Below are 19,938 nucleotides of genomic sequence, written 5' to 3'. Positions count from 1 at the left end.
CGGCCCTGCAGCCGCGCGGGGTAGGCCCGGGGGCCAGGCCGGTGCCCGCGGCCCTGCCTCTGCCTCCCCAAGAGGTCCCTGGGCCCTGAGGGTCCCCGTTCTCCTCCATCGTCGCCCTCCTCTCAGCTCGGGAGCCTCCCCCTTCCCCCAAAGACGCTGAGTGTCCTCGAAACGATGCCGGGTGGGCTGGAAACTCGGGGGGCAGAAGGGGGGGCCTCTGGGGAGAGGACGGGACCGCCCCAGATTTGGAGGAGACGCCTGTCAGCGCGTGGAATGTAAGCCCTTCTGCGCAGTTATTTTTATTCCAGGGGCCTTTCTTCCTCGTCCTCGTCCTCCTCCTCTATTTTCTCCCTTTCTGTTCAGCTATTTGTGTTTTCTGATCGTAAGTGATCTGCGGCAGGAAATGAGATATCTTTATTCCAGAGGCACTGCGGTTCTAATAGTATCTATTCCAGAACCACTGGCTCTGTCTTAGTTGTGGGCTTTTTTTTTTTTTTTTCTTCCTAGCAGGTTATTTTGTGATGAAGAGAACAGAGCGCTGTTCAGCCTCGGCATCTTCCCTCCTCCCTTCAACACAATGCAAGTCTTAATTAAACAAGGGACACCCACGCCTCCCTTCCCACAGGACCCCTTCCATCTGCTCCCCCTAACTCTAAAATACCAGCCTTTTATGGGCAGGGAAAGCCTCGTGTTGAACTTCCCAATTACCGAGACACATCGCAAAATAAGAGGCTGTAAAGCCATCACTCCAATTTTTGGACTCTTCCTTTCTAGGCCTTACCTAGTATGTGTTTTGGTGGCCTTAGTATTACTTGAAAATCCTGAAGGACTGAGGACTTGAGACTGCAGACACTCAGGTCTTGAAAAGCACGACTTGTGTTTTTGTGATTGATGAGTTAGGATTAACACACTCATTGCAAAAGAAATAAAAAGTCGATATGAATTGGGCATTTTTCATCTTTGTAAAGGCTTCATCAGTAATTTTCTAACCAGAGGTTCTAAGAGCTTCAAGAAAAGTCACCTTTTCCACGTAGAACAGTCAAAGAGAGTTGGACAAGAACCCTGCTCCCTCTCTTCTCCATTTCTAGTCACACCAAGAAGGGTAGGGGATTTGTGAGTAGTGGAGAGCGCTGGGATCTGGGCTTCGACGATTTTCTGATGCAAAGATTCCGATTCCTTGGGGAGACGCAGGGCGGTGGCCCGATTAGGGGAATCACAAAGCAGTCAGTCATCAAGTGCGAGGTAGGGGGATACTAGAGCCAGAGTCAGGAATCACAGAGGTGGAAGGTGGAGGATCATCAAGTCAAAAAAGGGAGAACCCTAGAATTCGAAGGTGGGGTATTCTAGAGTCACGAAGTGGGGGCTGATTTCACAGAGCCAGAAGTGTAGGGGTGCCACAGAGACCTATTCCAAAGAAAAGAAATATGAGTACCCATCTTCAGATGACCCCGCAGTCAGGACTGAGGCGTGAGGGTGAGGTCGCAGGCGCCCAGGCCTCCATGAACACCCCACGGGACAGCGGATTCCACTTTCCGGCTGGTGTTGCAGCCTCTGCACGCTTGCCTTCGCGCCACCCCCAATTATTCCACTTCTCGGGCCAGTGTTTCCTGAGGTTCGCCAGCAAGAATCCACCCAGCAATTATCTCCCTTCTCGCGCTCATGGGGGGACATTAACCACAAACGCGCTGGAGAAGAAAGGTACAGATGGGTCTTTTATTGCACACTTGGAAATGTTTCCAAGGCTTTTGTTTTCTTCCCCCATTCATTCCTGCGGGATCGCGGGGATCTGCCAACTTCAATCCCCAGAGGCTGCGGCGGGAGGGCCCGGCCCGCCCCGAACCCCCGCTAGGGGGCGCCCTCTGGCCGTGGCGCCGAGCCGAGCGAGCGAGCCGGGCTCGGCTGCGAGAACGCCGACAGCCAGGGTCTGCGGGGCCTCGGGACTGACGCCGGCGTCGGGTCCCTCGTTACTCCGCACCCGAGCTCCTACCCATGCTCCCTCCACGTCCGGGGGCGCCTGGAGTAGCAGCTACAGAGTAACGGCTGCACGGGGGACGCCTCGACCCTGGACGCACCCAGGGTCCCGCCGTCAGGCGACGGAGACGAAACCAGGCGGTGGTGATTACAGGACGCCGAGGTTTTCCTCTCCGCTCTGGAAACGTGGGGGATGGGTGAGGCAGGAGATGGGGGGCTCCGACCGAGGGGCTCAGGGTGACAGCCCACCCACTTGCTTCTTGCCCGCGGGAGGGGACCGCTTCCCTTCCCCCACCCCGCAGCCCTCGAGGGCAGACGTGAGGCTGTGACCGTCCCGCCTGGCTTTGCGCTGGGAGCCAGGCTTGAAAATGCCTCGGTGGGCCGCCTGGACGGATGATTGGAGGTGATGGGGCGGCGGGGGGAGCTGTTTTCTCTCTAGTTTTTGCTCCCCTGACCCCTTTCCCCTGGCTGCTGGCGGGTAACCGAAAGTGGTGAAGTTTGACAATCAGGGGAGTTGTCTTAACACAGTAATCACATCCATGCGTCCGTACCTTGAGGGCTCGGCCGAGGTCCTCGCGACCCTTCCCAAAGCGCCGCTTCCCAACAGACCTCTCCCAGCCGAGCCCTGACGGTGGACCCCCCCCCCCCCACCCCCCCCCCCCCCCCCGCCCCGGCTCAGGCGGACGACACGGCAAAGACGGAAGGAATAGCGAACGCCAAGGAGCCTTCCTTGCAAATCTACGTTCTCAGTCCCTTTGGACCTTTCCACGGGCTGCTTCTTTGGTAAACGCATCAACAAACACCGTCCACAGACAGATCCCAGCAGCCGTGGGGAGAACTGAGGCAGGGGTAGGGAGTGCAGGGCAAGCAGCGGGCAGAGAAGGCGAGGGGCAAGCAGATTATGATACATTTCCTCCTACTAACAGACTTCAGGAGGAGAGACCTCGATTTGTGCATGAAACGCATAGCCTGAAGTGAATAAGACTGTGAAAGCAGTATTTGAGGAGGTTAACCTGGACTGGTTGGAGTTAAGGGGGGGTGGGGGGGAGGCAAATATTTCTGTTTGTGCCCTCCGGCTCTTCCCAGCACCGGCTGTCAATCCCGACGCTTGTTATCCTCACAAGGCTTCAGTTTGTTTGCCTGATCTCAGCAAGGTTTTCTTCCACAAGTAGAACTATAATTGCTATAATTCTACTGTATCATTTGGATCATTGCAGTATTGTTGTTTTCTCTCCCTCTTTCTCTCCTCCTAACACTGCAATAACGCGCTCCAGTGTTAAATTAGCAGGTTGCGGAAGACCATAAATGAATGAAAGTTTGTTTTAAAAAAAAGAAATTAAATAAATAAAACAGCAAAATGACTTGGCAAAGGGGATATCACATCACAGAGAATCCTCGCGTGTAATCAGGACTTATTGTCTTCCCTTCCAGTGGCTTCCAAATTGGTCGCCAGACTCCAATGAAGTTTATTTCTATTGTTTAAATATATGTTTTGAAGAGGTTGAGCATAATTTAAGGAGACCTGAGCCGGCCGGTGTGGCTGGAAGCCCATCACAGCTTTATTTATCTATGTGTATATTGCACAATAAATTAAAACATCTCAAATGAAAAGTGTGCAAGGTTAACTCTCCTCCAAACATTTTTTTTCCCCCTGGATAATAACATCTGACTGCCACCCCCTTATCCCGCATTTCTTGCAAATATAATTTTGAAACTACAATGTAGAATTAGCTCTCACCACAGAAAAGAAAGGGGTTTCTTCCATTCGCCTCTTCTGGGTAATTATTATTTCCAGTCCTGGGGACAAGCCTCGTTCTTTTCACCATAAACAACAGTTTTGAACACCTCTGACCCTCACTTCCGGCCATAATTGTCATTTTTATCTTAGTGATTGATTTTAAAAGCAGATGAACTGCAAACCATTGTTTTCCAGGCAGCCCAGGAAAAGAAAACCAACAGTTACAGACCTCAAAGATTAGCGGAACCAGGAGTGGTGAGTAACAAAGTATGAACGTGAATAACATTATTACTAAAATGAAATTCCTTTTGATTAGTGGGTAAAAGAAAGTGGAGAAAGTGAGGTGAAAAGAAAGCAAAGTGGCATCTTGCCGACAGTGCAAACATGAAATTGACTAAACTAAAAGTTCTTTTATACATAGTCCTATAGCCCAATCCTGAAAAGTCTACCTACTCAACAAATTAATTAAATTCTTCTTAGATATTTGAGGCATCATTTTGTTTTCTAAACTAACATGTAGGATAACACACACATATCTTAAACCCATCTTCTGATTAGACACTGTGGAGATACCAGCTGATTGTCTCCCCGTGGGTATGTTAGAAAAGTTATCTTTTTTTAAAAAAAAATTAATGTTTCAGGAATAGCAAGAGCCAACTGCAGATTTTGAACTTGGGTGCTGAATTGTGACAAAGATCATCTCAGGGCCGCTGGGTGTAAAGGGAGCTGAGTCGGGCCCTTCTCCCCGAAGTGAATGGATGTGCTTTCCCAATAGCGTCCTCACTTGGGAAGATTGATTAGAAAATACCAAAAATACACAAGATGAAATAACAATGCTAGTGTTTGCACCAGGTTTCCCAAAGAAAGACGCTACATTCCATTAATAGAATTAGATTTAATTCCAGGGGTCATTAAGTCAGAATCAGAAATTCTATGTTAACCTCCCCTTTTGCAGTGGATGATTAAAATTAGAATACACCCCAGAAGAAAGTCCGACTTCTTTTTTTAAAAAAAGGAGAACAGCTGCAGAAGGGGGAGGAGGGGGACGGAAGCTAAGAAATCTTCCACCGAGTTGAAACCCCGTTAGGCTCTCAGACATGAGTTGTGCGTTTGTGTCTCTCTTTAACACCGTCTTCTTGTGGACTCATTTTCAACCCACTCCTTGCGTGTGACGGAGTGTGACTCTGAAGTCACGGAGCCACCCGCAGCCGGGTCTTGTAGATTTCCGACGCGGGGCCCGCTGGGGAGGGAAAAGTGCCCCTGTCTCTGCCAGTGACCGGCCGCAAAGGACCCCGCGAGGCTCCCGCGGCTGGAGGCTCGCTCCGAGGAGACCTACGAGTCTTTCCGCCTCTCGGCTCCGTCGAGACTCGCACCCTGGGAGTGGGCGCTCAGGGCCGGGGAGGGAATCAGCGCGCAGAATGTTACTTTAAAGCTAAACGGGGCTGTATAACAGAGAACTGTGGGTGAGACTAGAAAAGGAAGAAGGCAGGCAAACACAGAAGATACCAGGGGCCTTGGAACAACAGAGAGGGCTTAAAAGAAAATCAATGTCAGAGAGAGCTCGGGTTCTCTTTCGCCCCCAACTCCCATCATCCAAGTGTAGGAAAAACTGGTGAGACTCAAACTAAAAGCCAGAGAGAGCGGAGACAGATGGACAGACTGACAGACACACACACACACACACACACACCGATAGACACAGATCCTCTTCGTCTAGCTCTTAATAGTACTAGTAATATCACATTAGTATTAACATTATTGATGTGCCTGTTCCTAACCCTTCATCCCCTCCAGTTGTGTCTTGAATGCTCCTGCCAAGCCAGCCTGATCTGTCTGCCACCCACCCACCAGCATCCAAGAGTTATGCAGATGTTTATGGCTGAAAAAATTTCAGTTATGCATCCTTGTATTTTTAAATACTGACTGTAAGTGATTCAAGTATAATCCTTTGTAAAACGCTTTTCTCTGACACATTGAAGGGGTTGAGAGAGGAAAACCCGGCGTGGATTCCCCCTCCCCGGCTCCTCTCCCACCCACCACCCTCGCCCCCACCCTGCCAACATCGAGGCCCCCGGCTATCCCTTGGGCCCTGCACCCAGAAAAAGAGGGCACCCGTGCTAGCCCTCGCCCGGGCTCGGCACAACTTCAGTCGGAGTTGGGTCCCGTTTCTCAGCGCTGGACGCGCTGGAAGCTGTTTGGGGAAGAAGAAAAACAAGTGCTCTCTCCCTGAGGTTCGCTCTCTCGCCTTTGCCAGGGGGGAGTTCAGAACTTTAAGCGTTGAGATTGGGTTGAAGCTGAACCTGGGTCCCTCCCACCCAAGAGCGCTCAGGGCTTCGGTTAGATCCCGCTCCCTGCACGCGGGATCGGAGAATGTCCAGCTTCAGGTTGACGGCCTAACAGAGGCGAACTTATGGGGAGAAGAGGGCAGCGTGTCTGGGGAGAAGGGGGAGACTCTCGGGGCCTGTCCCCAGTTGCCCCTTCTCGCAGCCGACACTCGCCGGTCCCTTCCTGTTCTGTAGATGCGCTAGAGAAGGCCGCGCGCCTTTGGCAGACCTTTGTCTTTAAGGGGACTTTTTGCAGAGTTGAAGACGGTGATGAGACCCTACTAAAAAGAGAGCAACCGCCGGACTCAGGGAGAGGACTAACAGTTCAAGGCGTTGGGCCACAAGAGAACACTGAACGCCCCAACGACAGACGTTTACCGGCGGCCGTCACCCCGGCGGCCCGTCCGACCTAAAGAGGACGGTGGCAGAGGGCCACTGAGGTCAAGGCACTGTCCTGGGAGAGCGACATTGGCTTTGAAAAGGGCCAAATCCGTCCGTACGCGAGCCAAGCCTCAAGGCCTTGCCTCCAAGGGAGTGAGGTCCTCGGGCTGGTGGAAGGGGCGCACGCCGCCCAAATGGCACCCACTGGCCTGACATCCGAATACGTTAGAGCTTCGGGCTAGCCCTAAAGGGTTAAAGGAGGAGCGGCAGGAACAGAATGGAGTATTCAGAAAGTTGCTAGTTGAAAACAAAAAATAAAAATAAAATTGGCTCGGGTGCGTGCCTGCTGCTGCCCCTCCTCCACCGCCGGCTTTTCCAGAATCCAGTCCGGGCTTTGCCGGGAGCGCACAGCCCAGAGCAGCCCGGCCTCTGGCGAGAGCCAATCAGAGGGCGCCTCTCAGCACGTGGAGGAGAGAGACACCAGAGCTCCGCGCCCGCGGCTCACTACACTTGTTACTGCTTGTCCTGAGCGCCGAGAGGGCGAACTCCGGCCGCAGGCAGGGCGGGAGCCGGCAGCCAGCGACCGAGAGAGGCAGAGAGGCACAGAGATCGCAATAATATCCATTATAACCAGCCATCTAACCCCACCCCCTCAACACACACCCATCCATCCCACCCGCCTCGAGAGGCAGCCAGCGGCCCGCTTCTCTGCGCCCAGGGGAAAAAAAAACCCAGCCATGAGCAATCAGTACCAGGAGGAGGGCTGCTCCGAGAGGCCCGAGTGCAAAAGTAAATCTCCAACTTTGCTCTCCTCTTACTGCATCGACAGCATCCTGGGCCGGAGGAGCCCGTGCAAAATGCGGCTGTTGGGAGCCGCGCAGAGCTTGCCCGCTCCGCTGGCCAGCCGCACCGACCAGGAAAAGGCCGTGCAAGGTAAGGCTGTGCTTGCCGAGCACCTGAAAAGGGTGCTAGGCACAGGTTTGGATGTGCGATGTTCCGGGCCCAGGGGCCTGCGGTTGTCCAACTGGAGACAGAGGAAAAAGAGGGAACAACTCTGAGGCCTGGTACCTCAAAGAGCAGTAAACCTCTTGCCCGGGGATGTCTCTCCCTCCCTCTCTGCTTCCAGAAAAAGCAGAGACCAAGCTTCGCTTCGAGGGCCCTTAGATTCTCGGTATTGGTTCTTAGGTCGTTTAAATACCCCCTTTGGTGGCCTTGCGAGTGCTCTGAAGAGGGGCGATGGGCCAAGAACAGCAGGAGCCGGGTGGACTCTTGTAAGAACTTGGTGAAGAGAAGAACCCCAAAAGCTGTGAATGGGGACTCCAGGCGGAGTGCGCCTTGGCCGTTCCTCTTGGGAAGATTTCTTTATACGAGGTGTTCTGCTTTTTTCTTCTTTTTAAAATTGTAGATTTCTTGTGATCTTTTAAACCCAAGCTTTGCAGAAAACATCTCCCTGGGATTCCCCAAATGTTCCTTCTTGTATCTGAAGTGTATGAAATGTGCGGCTTCTGGGTGCTCTATTTTCCTCTGCTGTTTTTTTTTTTTTTTTTTTTTAGAGTTGAGATGTTTAAAAGCTCTTTTTTCCCCTAAAATTAAAAATTCCAGAACAACTGTCGTTTTGCCCCGAAACTGTTACACCCAAGTTTCGCCTTTTAAATTCTGTAAACCAGCGGTCCAGCCGCAACGTCACTTGGAAGACAGGAGCGGACAGCGGGGAAGGGGGCGTTTAAAATAAAACTGACTTTTTCCTTTTCTTTTTTAGCCTGCAGTGGCACCTGTGCCAGGCGCTTCCTCGAGGGGAACGAGCGCTCTGTGCCTATTGCACCCCCTTACGTCCCCACCCAGGTCTTTCCGAACCCATTTTCTCCAGGACGATTTTTCTGGGCGAGGAGCCCCCGCCCCTCCTGCTGGGGGCTCTTGGGGCCAGGTCCTCACTCAGGGCTACTGGGCCGCTCCCTCCTCCCCCGGTGCCCGCCAGGCAGTGGCCCCTCTCGCCAACCCGCAGCCGGGAACGCGTGGCAGAGCTGAGGGCAGAGGTCGTGCGCAAAGTTTTCAGAGTGATGGTGATTTTTAAAAAGTTGTTGAATGTTTGCAGATTCCCTCTTGCCCCGAAATGGGAAGGGGAAAGGTGAAGAGAGGACAAGAGGAAAGAAAAAGAAAACAATAAAGGAGGGAAGGAAGAAGGGGAGAGGAGTGCACAAAAAGAGAAAGGAAGGGAAGGGAGAGGAGAAAGATGCGGAAAGAATGATGAGACGGGGAGAGAGAAAGAAAAAGTGATTTAAAAATGAAAGGAAGGGCGAGTAGAGAAAGAAGTAAAGGAAGGAAGAAAGGAAATAAAGGGAAGAATAAAAGAGGGAAAGGAAAGGACCGATAGAGGAGGAGAAAAGGGAAAAGGAAGGAAACAAGAGCAAGGGAAAGAGAGAGACGTAAAAAAAGAAAAAAGAAAACTGGGGAAGGAGGGGAGGGCTCGGAGTCTAGTGGTGCGGGGGGCGCCGCGCGCATCGGGGCCTGGGCGCGGAGGGAGCGGCGGAGGGCCGGCCCGAGCGGCGACTCTGTCTCGCCGGCCGGCGCGCTGACCGCTCTCCCTTGCCCGCAGGCTCCCCCAAGGGCAGCAGCGCCCCGTTCGAGGCCGAGCTGCACCTGCCGCCCAAGCTGCGGCGCCTGTACGGCCCGGGCGGGGGCCGCCTCCTCCAGGGCGCCGCGGCGGCGGCGGCAGCAGCGGCGGCGGCGGCGGCGGCGGCTGCCACAGCCACGGCGGGTCCGCGGGGGGAGGCCCCGCCGCCGCCACCGCCGCCGACCGCGCGGCCCGGGGAGCGGCCGGATGGCTCAGGGGCCGCCGTGGCGGCCGCCGCCGCCGCCGCTGCGGCCTGGGACACGCTCAAGATCAGCCAGGCGCCGCAGGTGAGCATCAGCCGCAGCAAGTCGTACCGCGAGAACGGGGCGCCCTTCGTGCCGCCACCGCCCGCGCTGGACGAGCTGGGCGGCCCGGGGGGCGCCGGGCACCCGGACGAGCGCCTTGGCGTGGCCGGCGGCCCAGGTGGCGCCCCGGCGGCGAGTAGCGGCGCGGGCGCCGAGGACGAGGAGGAGGAGCTGCTGGAGGACGAAGAGGACGAGGACGAGGAAGAGGAGCTGCTGGAAGACGACGAGGAGGAGCTGCTGGAGGACGACGCCCGCGCGCTGCTCAAGGAACCAAGGCGCTGCGCTGTGCCCGCCACAGGAGCGGTGACGGCCGCCGCTGCCGCCGCCGTGGCCACCGAGGGCGGGGAGCTGTCACCCAAGGAGGAGCTGCTGCTGCACCCGGAGGACGCTGAGGGCAAGGACGGCGAGGACAGCGTGTGCCTGTCTGCCGGCAGCGACTCAGAGGAGGGGCTGCTGAAGCGCAAACAGCGGCGCTACCGCACCACGTTCACCAGCTACCAGCTGGAGGAACTGGAGCGGGCCTTCCAGAAGACGCACTACCCAGACGTCTTCACCAGGTACGCGCGAGTGGTGATCGTGGCAGCAGCGGCTGGAGGGCGCGAGGGGGTCCCGGAGAGGGAAGGTGGGAGGGCAGGGCCCTGGGGCTGGGGCAGGAACTTAGTTCCTGGACTCACCCCAGGCGCGCCCTCCCAATGGCCAAACTCCTGTTGACCAAAAACACCCTCCCACCCCCTCTACTCTGGGCTTGTAAGTTTAGACTGGGATGGGTTTGGTTTTGTTTTGTTTTTCCCTTCCCGAGGTCTCTCCAGTTTAATTTTTGTAATTACAAGTTTTAGCTAGAGAGAGAAAAAGAAACGGCCTCTCCAAAGGGCGCCCGAACGCGCCACCTTGGAGACGTGCGCACCCGAGCGCTCACACTCAGGGCCCTTGGCGCTGCAATCCCGACTCCCCGCCAGGTCCCAGGCGAGGCGCAAGCAGCGCTGCCGGCCCTCGCCACCAGGGCTAAGCAGGGGCTATTTTTGGCCGCTGTGTGGTGCGCTTGCCCTCCCCGCCTGATGCCCCGGGAGCCTGGTGGGTATCAGTTACGCAGTGAAGCTGCCCGCGCCTGCAGAGAAGGCCGTTAAAAAGATCCAAGTTCTGTCGTTTGAGGACTCCTGGAATAACTGAAGGAAGTCAGAACTAGGCAGCGTTTGCTCTGCAGAGGCATCGACCAGAATCTCCCCTTTCCATCGCTGTCCTCTCGCCCTCCGCGCACATTAAACGCAGTGTTGGTTTACTGTACGCGGGTTTACAGGGGCAGGCTTGGACTGCTGGGAGCCCGGCAGGCAACAGACAGAACAGCTGGGGGGAATTTCCCCCTTCTGACTGGTGTCTAAACCTGGGTGTTCCTTCTGGATCCGCTCCATTCCCATTCACCCGAGTTTTGGGGGAAAGATGTACCTGTGAGATGACTGGGCCCCTGAGGGCCGGCTTAGTCATACCCGGGATGCCGGCCCGGCAAGGGGCCTTCCTCTCCCATCCCAAAGCTAAGGTCTGACTCAGGCGAGGAGCCAGGTAAGGGCCAACTTTCCCCATAGAGGAGGGAAAAGGGGATGGGAGTCAGCCCAGACTTGGGCTTGTCAAGCTCGAGCAGCCCCAGCTTCGCACGAGCCGTGTACGACTTTTCAATGTGCATTTTAGTAGCCCCGGAAAGCTGCCTGCCCCATTTGAACCCGAGGAGAAATTGCTTAGCGCTCAGGAGGCCTGAGCCAACGCTCCAGGGTAGTTGGTCTAGCAGTTAATTGCCAAACTGTCTCCTAACCAGAAACGGAAAAGAGTAGATCCGACTCGGGGCAAAGCACTAAACTTGATCATCCCCTGAGCTAAACTTGGCCCTCCCCTGTGTCATCCAGTCCCTTCATTATCTTTAAAAAAGAAAATAAATTCTAAAATAATCGTCTCTATCAAATAGCTAAGCGGCCAACCCGCTTTTTGCATTTATCACACACACATAATTCAAAAGAAGAAAATGAGGTGATGTCGCTTGGCACGCAGGTCTGCCCTTTTAGCTTCTCCAGGGGAACCAAAGTACACGAAGAGGGGTGGCTGCTTGTCACCACCCCATGCCCACCTTTCCCACCCAGGGGGCTAGTTAGAGCCCCTTGGCTCCTGCTGGGACCCAGGCAGGAGTGTGGTTTTGGGGTTTTAGATCTGCTGATGCTTACTGTAGCAGGAAGCAGCGGGAAGCTCTCCAGTGAACCAGTTTTCTCCCAGTCCTGAAGTTCCAGGTGTGGGCCAGGCCGGGTCCCAGGCTGGGGCAGGTCCCGCTCTTTCATATTAGTGATTGGAGAGCCAATTACTCTCGTCGCGCTCATATTTTCGGTAAACAGGTTGTAAGCCGTTTTACAGCATCTTAATGGTTTCCTATTTGCCTTAATTGTCGCAGTAATAACTGCAATGACGGGGTAGGGTTTCAGTTAAATTGACTTCCCCTGAGATGGGCAGGGTTTGTAGTGGGCACTGGAGTCAGGAGGTGCGCAGAATTTTGTTTAATCGAAAAATTACCCCACTGAACTCTTAACAAGCTTAACATATCTCCAGAGGGTAATGGGGAGTATGACCTAAGGGGGTGAGCGGGGGAGGAAGGCGGGGGAGAGAGAGATGGAAGAAAAGGCAGAGAGCTGGAGAGAGAGGAAGGAGAGGCGAGAGAACATTTTTTAAAGAAGGCAGAAGGCAACAAGGAGGGCTAAAGAAATGTTTTTAGTTGAGTGGAGAGTTCTCCCATTTACTCTTAGGACAAAAGAGGCTATAAGCACTGTGTGTGTGTGTGTGTGTGTGTGTGTGTGTGTGTGTGTGTGTGTGTGTGTGTTTGTCTTATCTAACTCTGGCTTAATAGTGAGAGAGAATCCGAGACTTGTACAGTCATGAAGTCACCACTGTCACTCTTGAATATAATATGATGCAATAGAATAGACAACATCCTGTATCTGGGAGTGTATTGTGTTTTCACGTTTGCAGTCAAATAGAAGACACTCCAGTGTTGAAGGGGTGGTGATGCCCAGGTGTCTGTTAGACACTAATGGAAGAGGATGCCAGCGAAGGAAAGGTGGCTGACAGGCGGTTGCTGGAGCCTGCAGTGACCTCCTGCCTGTGTGTTGCTTTCTTATAGGGAGGAACTGGCCATGAGGCTGGACTTGACTGAGGCCCGGGTCCAGGTGAGCCGCACTGCAGAGAGGGGGGAAAGGAGGGGCAGTGGGCTGGGGGAAGAGTGGAAGAGAGGTGGGCTGATGGATTAGGGGGTTCTTGAGAGACCCCCTTCATAAAATGAAGAGAAGCAGAATCAGAAAGATAAACCTAAACACCCCTGCACAAAATTATATTAAAATATGAAGATCTGGGAGATGGAAGGGGAAGGTTTCTAGGTTTGGGTGCCTTGTGGGAGGAGTCCAGGATCAGAAGAGGGGTTTCAGGGTCCCCAAGACTGCAGTTCAGAAGCCCCCTGGTCCACAGTCCCTGTAGGAAACAATCTGCAAACTGACTTTTCCTGGTTGAAATAATGGGATGGAGCATGGATTTGGTTGTTAGACAAATCCGCTCAGCTCCAAGCAGGTATTTGGCTGTGATTAAGTCTCCAATCGGGCTTCATAAAAGCCCACTTAGTGCTAGAACAAACAGGGCCATTTGAAGGCAAAATGCTGTTTGATTTCCCCTCCGCCCGCACAAGGAGCTGGCTAATGCTATTTGATTTCCCATTTTTTATAGCAATGAGCCCACATTGATCTAATAGGGAGTGAGTGCAATGCTATTAAAGGTGTTTGCAGCCCCATACCAGAGTGCATTTCCGAACCCAGGCCCCATAACCAAAGAGACGATCAACACTGGGCAGCCCCGATGGCCAACAGAAAACAGATGTCCCTGGGTTAGGAGCTGAGGGAATCACTTTACAGTCAAAATCAAGCGCTGATAAAGCACAATAAATTCCATATGGCTCATTTAATACACAACAGCTTCTTGCATTAGAGGGCTAATGATGAGGCCTGTCCCCTCCTTTCTGTTGACACATTTCTCCATTGTCAAACAGAGATGTGACAGCAACTCTGCATTTTCTGCTCAGGGGAACGAGTCGTGGGAAAGTTAAATAACTTTTAAAAAGAAAGAGAGCGCCCCCTCCCCTTCTCCTCTCTCCCTATTCACTGGAGAAGATGTAATTAAGTGAATATGAATTATTAGAGTCCTTTCGTTTACCTTTGGGGGGCCTCAGAGGTATTAATTCAATAATGAGGAATTGCAGGGGGACATCTTGATAATTGCAGTTGAGCCGAGAGCCGATCTGTCTCTAGAAGGTTTCCATGTTCTTTGAGGGCATTCTGCCTCCACTGTCCCCCCGCCCTTTACTCCTTTCACTGTCATCGAGGAGTGGCGGGTATTCTTGTCCAGACAGATTTGGATACACAAAAGCTGCCCACCCAGCCTGGTCCCATCTAGTCTTATTTTTTAAAGTCTCTGAATTTCCACACTGGAATGTTTCTGCAATTCTCAAATAGATTATTTGAGGGCTGTGAAATGTTATGGATGGGCCCCCTTTTGGCAGAATTTTAAGTAATCAACCGACTTGGATTCTCAATTTTTCTTGTGTTAGGTGGCTATCTAGAAGTCAAACCAAACCTAGATACCAGTGCTAGTAATGACAACCCCAGTGTGTATATCTGAAAGGCATAGATGTCTTAAAATTAAAAAAAAAAAAAACATATACCTCTGGGATCATTTACATTATATTTTAATATAACTCTGTATAGCCCCAGAGTTCATTCTTAATTTTTAGACTTGTGTGCAGGCATAAACTCAGCCCTAAAAATACTAATGCCTTCAAGGGATAAGGAGCGTATCTTCTCAGCTGTGGGTGTGATGAGCAGGTCACATAAAAATAATTTCATGCTCCTAAAAGTTATTTTTAGACCATGGTAGCTGCCACATTTCAGGTAAAGGTCTCTACTAAAACTGCTTTCTATTAACAATTAGGAAGATACCTTCTGCTGAAAAGCTCCCCCCAACCTACAACTATCTTACTTAAATAACCCACTTAAACCACATCCCCAGAAGAAATAAAGGACCGATTAGCTATGAAGATGTGCCCAGTCTCCAGGTATCCCACACTCTGGTTTCTGTGTCCAAGTATCACTGTAGACCTGATCCATGCAGTCACTGCCTTCCTTGGCAGAACCTGGCCCTGCATGGAGCCCCTGCAGATAGCAGGCTGTGTACCCCACACTTCATTACAACTGCCTCCTAAACTGTATGCCTGTTTGCTAATTATTGTGGGTATTTCTTCCCTCAGTCCCAGCTCCCCTCAAGCCCCCAAACATAGGGTAGTGTTCATAGGTGTTCAGTAAATATTTCTGGAAAGATTAAATGAACCACCTCCCTGATTCCCTTTTCAACGGAGAGCAAAGATTCTGTCACCTCTTGGGAAAACCCGAAATGGGTGAAAAGAGCTGATTTGCCACAGAAAGCTGCTGTGCATTCTCTTGATGGCTGCCTGTTCCCAAGAGTCATCACTGAATGCCAGCTTCCACATGCTTTATTTGACTCATTCCTCATCACAGCCTTATGAATAAAGTTTTATTATCCCCATTTTACAGATTAGAAAACTGAGGTTCAGAGAGGTTTAAGTGACACACAGCAAGCAAATGGCAGCGCAGACATGTAAACCTTGGTTTCCTCACTTCTAAATACAACAAACCATTTCTTAAATTTGGAAAGGAACCAGGCTAGTTAAAATGTCCACTGGAAAGGGTTCACTTGCCCAGTAGTTCCAGATGACTTTAAGTTAGGCCCTCTTTCTTTGCCCCTTTGGTCCCAGACGTGTCCTTGAACAACCTGAGGCCATAGAGGGGCGAGGTGGGCGAGGACTGCAGTGGAAAAGTGGGAAGGAGGGAGGGCCCGCGGCGCGGGGGGAAGAGGCGGGGACCACCTGGAGCGCCTACCCGGCCGGAGCGGCGCCGACCCCTGCCTCTCTCGGCTTTGCAGGTCTGGTTCCAGAACCGTCGGGCGAAGTGGCGCAAGCGGGAGAAGGCGGGCGCACAGACCCATCCCCCCGGTCTGCCCTTCCCCGGGCCGCTGTCGGCCACTCACCCGCTCAGCCCCTACCTGGACGCCAGCCCCTTCCCTCCGCACCATCCCGCGCTCGACTCGGCCTGGACTGCCGCTGCTGCAGCCGCCGCCGCCGCCTTCCCGAGCCTACCTCCGCCTCCGGGCTCGGCCAGCCTGCCGCCCAGCGGGGCGCCGCTGGGCCTGAGCACTTTCCTCGGAGCCGCAGTGTTCCGGCACCCGGCCTTCATCAGCCCTGCGTTCGGCAGGTAAAACGTGGCTTCGGGGAGGCTGTCTCTCTCATACACGCACAGAGGCTGGGGCCCTGGGAAGAGGCCAGAGATAGGTAGGGACTGCACACATCTTTCTTCTTTGGCTTAACTTGAGACTTAGCCAAAGAAAACAATCTCTAATATTGCTTTAAACAGTGCGGATCTTGAAGGGAATGACTTGGGACTGAACGGCAGAGGAAAGGGCAGTGGCAACAACAGCAACCACAGAAATTGGAAGTGTTCAATGAAAGCTTTAAAGTACCATTTGAAGGCAGCAACAGCCTAGACCAAAGGTGGTGTGTGTGAAAAAGGGTACAGGTGTAGGCTGCAGAGCCGGGATGACTTTTCAACTTTTGCAAAAATCCTTCCTCATTGCCCAAAGCCTGGCAGCCAGAGGAAATACAGCCCTGGGGCCAAGGGCCCTCTGGGTCCAAAGAAATCTTTCTTCTTCCCCAGACTCTACCTTCCTTGTCATTCAAGTGATCCGCTGCCAACCATACCCTCATATATGCAACCCCGGACCCCCAGAGCAGCACAAGACAACGAAATCAAAGAAACGCTTCATCATATATTATAAATCCCTTTCTTTAAATGAACATCGAATGATGAAATTAAAAGTCTGTATAATCACACAGACAAAGAAACAAAGGAGAGATGTATTAAGTTGGAAAGTGCAGTGAAAATAAAACTGCAGCTTCAGTGATCTCTCTTTGGGAGAACAAAGAAATAATAGATTCATCCAACTGCGCAGCCACTTAACAAAAAAATCATCTTGGAGAAAAATTTCAAAAAAGACTCAGTAAAATTACTTTCTTGTAACAACCAATGAAGTAAACAGAAAGTGCACTGAAGTGTAGTTAATGACTCAGTTTACCTGGTGGAACAAGAGCATGTTACGCCCCCTCCAGGCCACACTTTATTATTTCTTATTGGAAAAAAAAATGTTTAAGTCCTCTGTTCCTCGCCCACCACCCTCTCCTTTTCCTCTTCTCACAAGTGACTTGTTAAAGTTGCCAAACCATGGCTGGAGTACCAGCTGCGACATCTGGAGAGGCTGGAAGGAGGGTGCAGTGGGGGTGACACAAGAGGAGGAGGGTGGGCTTGGGAGAAGCGGGGGGCGCTCCTCGAGCCCAGGTGGGCTCATTTATAATGGTGGAAACCCTGAGTTGGCCTTCCGGGGGCCGGAGCCAAAGCCCTGGGAGTTAGCGGCGGCGGCGGTGGTGGCATTGAGGGTCAGGGGCGGCTCGGCCTCTGCCGCAAGTCTGGCGCGGTGCAGTGCAGAGGGTGGAAGCGCCGTGCGGGTCAATGCTGGCGCCTTCTGGAGGCGGTTTCGCGGACTGGAGTCCCAGACTTGGGTTTTGCCGTGCGCTGCACGCGGGGGGCGGGTGCGGGCCCGGGGGCTCTTTGGTACTGGTGACTGCATGGGGCGCAGGGAATGCGGTGCTAGCGGGTCATAGTTGCCTGGCGAGCGGAAATCAACAGGCGGGAGCCCCCATCCCCACCTCGCGGTCGTCGGTCGGGCTCTGGCAGCTCTGCCCGGCGCAGGAGGGCGGCCGCGGCGGCAATAAGGCTGGCAAACAAGACCAGCTTTTTCAGGGTGAAAGGAGCCCCGGGCCGAGAAGGCGCTCTATAGAAGGAGTACAAAGTCCGCACAGGTGTTTCTCAGTTTTAATCCCACTTTGTCCTTTCTTTCTCTTTTTCTTCTCCTCCCTTTCTCTCCTTTCTCTTTGTCTCTCTTCTCTCTCTCGGCAAATAGTATTATAGGCAGTTGGAGCTCCTAAAGTACACTCCCTTTTTAAGCGAAAGCCCAGAATCCGCGCAGTGGGACCGTGGGGTTCGGGGACTCGGGGCTTGCTTCCGCCACGGCTCTGGTCCCTCCAGGAATATCTGGCTCCTCGGTCTTTTCCCCACTCTGTTCGTTTCCTGCCCTAGTAAACCCTTAGAACGTCCCAGCCTCCCGCCCGCGCCTCCCCCTACTCCCCAGCCCCGGACCTGCGACTCTGTGCCCCAGCGGCGGCGCCCTTCTGGTCCGCCGGGGAGAGGCGGCGGGAAAGGCTGCACGAGGCGCCGCGCGCAGCTTTCGGGGCGTCACCGCGCTGTTTTGCTCTCCCTGCAGGCTCTTTTCCACCATGGCCCCCCTGACCAGCGCGTCGACCGCGGCCGCGCTCCTGAGACAGCCCACGCCGGCCGTGGAGGGCGCAGTGGCGTCGGGCGCGCTGGCCGACCCGGCCACGGCGGCCGCAGACAGACGCGCCTCGAGCATAGCGGCGCTGAGGCTCAAGGCCAAGGAGCACGCCGCGCAGCTGACGCAGCTCAACATCCTGCCGGGCACCAGCACGGGCAAGGAGGTGTGCTAAAGGCTTCCCTCCACCCTCGCGCCCCGGGCGCGACCCGAAAGGTCACCTCACTCAGCACCACTCAAGACCAAATGGAAACAGAGGACCAGCACACTCCCGAGACGGCACTGAGAGAGCGCAGCCGCCTTCGCAGCAGCCTGGACGCGGGCTAGGCAGCCCTCGGCGCTACCCGGACGTGGCACCTCCTCGGCTGGCTGTCCACCCGCCCCTGCCCCTGCCAACTTCGCTCCAACTCAAACGTCCACTCTCTCCCATTCTTTTATTGAAAATATCGGGGAGGTTTTCTCCCTAAGTCACCTGGTATTGAAGTTAACAATTTAAAAACCCCAACCTCTCTGCCTCCTGACACCCCACTTAGCTTTTTTTTTTTTTTTCCAAATAGCATTTTGGCGCTCTAAGTTGATCTTGCCAGCGTGGCCCCAGCCTTCGGCGGCGGGGAAGCGAATGCGAATCTGTAAGATAGCTAACAGTGCACTTAACGGAAAGGGGCGTCTTGTTCTTCTCTTCTTTATCATACATCAACCAAGGTTTTTATATCAAACCAAAGGGAAATACTCTGCTAGAATATGGACTGTTGAAGTCACCAAACTGTGATTATTGATTCTGTACATACCATTGTTATTAAAAAAAGAAAAAGAACAGAGCTTTGTATATTTGAAATGTTATAACGCAATTGCACTCAGCGTGGTATGGTAAAAGTTTGTCCTCCTGTAGATTCTTACTGTGTTGTAGATACGGTAGGGTTCCTAGACAAATATTTATGTACTCAAGCCCTTTATTTAACTTATTAACTGTAGAGGCTTCCGAAACCTTCAAGATAAAGGCAATGGTACAGTACTTTTGTGTAACGTGTAATTGTTATCACTTTTCCTTGCTATCTAGTGGAGAAGTGTCACGCTCAAAATAAAAAAAAATATATGTTTAACAAAAGGAAGTGTGAATATTCTCTACAGGAGCTGAGGGGACAGTAGAAGGCCCCCCCCCCCCCAGAAGACCGGGTGGGCTCCTGCGCCCCGACTCCCCCAGAGTTTATCTGCACTCCCGTTTTCCTGGCGGAGGGCCCTGGTTTGAATGTGATCCTCAAAAGATCCGTAGGATTTCCTAAGAAGGGTTAAGATCGCCGCCGCCACGGAGCTTTCCACGTGCATCTTGGATCTCCTGGGTCGTGTTGCAGTGGGAGCTGAGGGCCCTGGGCCTCGGAGGTGGGGTGGGCTTGAGGGAGGCGTTGACGGTGAAGACAGAAATTTGAAGCGAGCGGGGAGTCTTAGCTGGGAAGGCGAAGGAAACTGTTCGTGGAAAGTGCCACGTACAAGGAAGTGCGCAGTCCGAGATGACAGGTAACGGCGCGAGAGAGGAGCCCAGGCGCTGGCTTCCGAGGGGGCGGGCTACACGGTACACGCGCGGGGAGGAGGGTCTGTGGCGGGGGTAGGGGGAGCAGGGAGGAGGGAGGGGGGGGGTAGGAGGATGTGTGGTGGGGGGAAGAGAGGGAGGGAGAGAGTGGGAGAGAGAACACAGAAACAGTGATGGAAAGGCAGCGAGGGGTATCCAAGTGGCAGATCTTAACTCGACAAATGTCATTACATCACTTATCCAGGCATTGGGAAATGTATATACTTGTAAAAAAAAAATCTAAACAACTCAGGTTTCGCGAGGAGACCCAAGCAGATTCGCAATCTGCAACCCCCTGGGCGCACCCCTCCCCGCGCCGGCGGCGACGGTAGCTTCTCCCTCCCCCGGGCCCTGCCTGCGCCCCCCGGGTGACTGTTCGGTGTAAGCCCGCCCGCGGGGGCCGGGTCTCGCCAAAGCTCCCAGGGTGATGGGAAAGGGAAGAGAAGCTTAATTAGTTTCAATTTGTAGTAATTAGTGCGCTGGACCTTTGGGGAGAGGGGCAGGCGCGGGGAGGGGGGCGGCCG

The 19,938-nt window shown here is 53.4% G+C and overlaps 1 protein-coding gene across 1 annotated transcript; it reads left to right on the top strand.

Annotated features, from left to right (window-relative positions):
- Positions 1-5,781: 5,781 nt before the first annotated feature.
- ARX (aristaless related homeobox) lies at positions 5,782-18,955 on the top strand. The gene is made up of 5 exons (XM_027534451.1): positions 5,782-7,347; positions 9,008-9,887; positions 12,479-12,524; positions 15,337-15,665; positions 17,785-18,955. Exons 1-5 carry the CDS (start codon positions 7,152-7,154, stop codon positions 18,023-18,025), a joined length of 1,692 nt encoding a protein of 563 aa, XP_027390252.1. The 5' UTR covers positions 5,782-7,151; the 3' UTR covers positions 18,026-18,955.
- Positions 18,956-19,938: the final 983 nt, after the last annotated feature.

This window comes from Bos indicus x Bos taurus, chromosome X (genome assembly GCF_003369695.1).
Source record: "Bos indicus x Bos taurus breed Angus x Brahman F1 hybrid chromosome X, Bos_hybrid_MaternalHap_v2.0, whole genome shotgun sequence".
Taxonomy (NCBI): Eukaryota; Metazoa; Chordata; class Mammalia; order Artiodactyla; family Bovidae; genus Bos; species Bos indicus x Bos taurus.
Note: the sequence above shows the minus strand (reverse complement) of the source record. Positions and strands in the feature narration are given on the sequence as shown.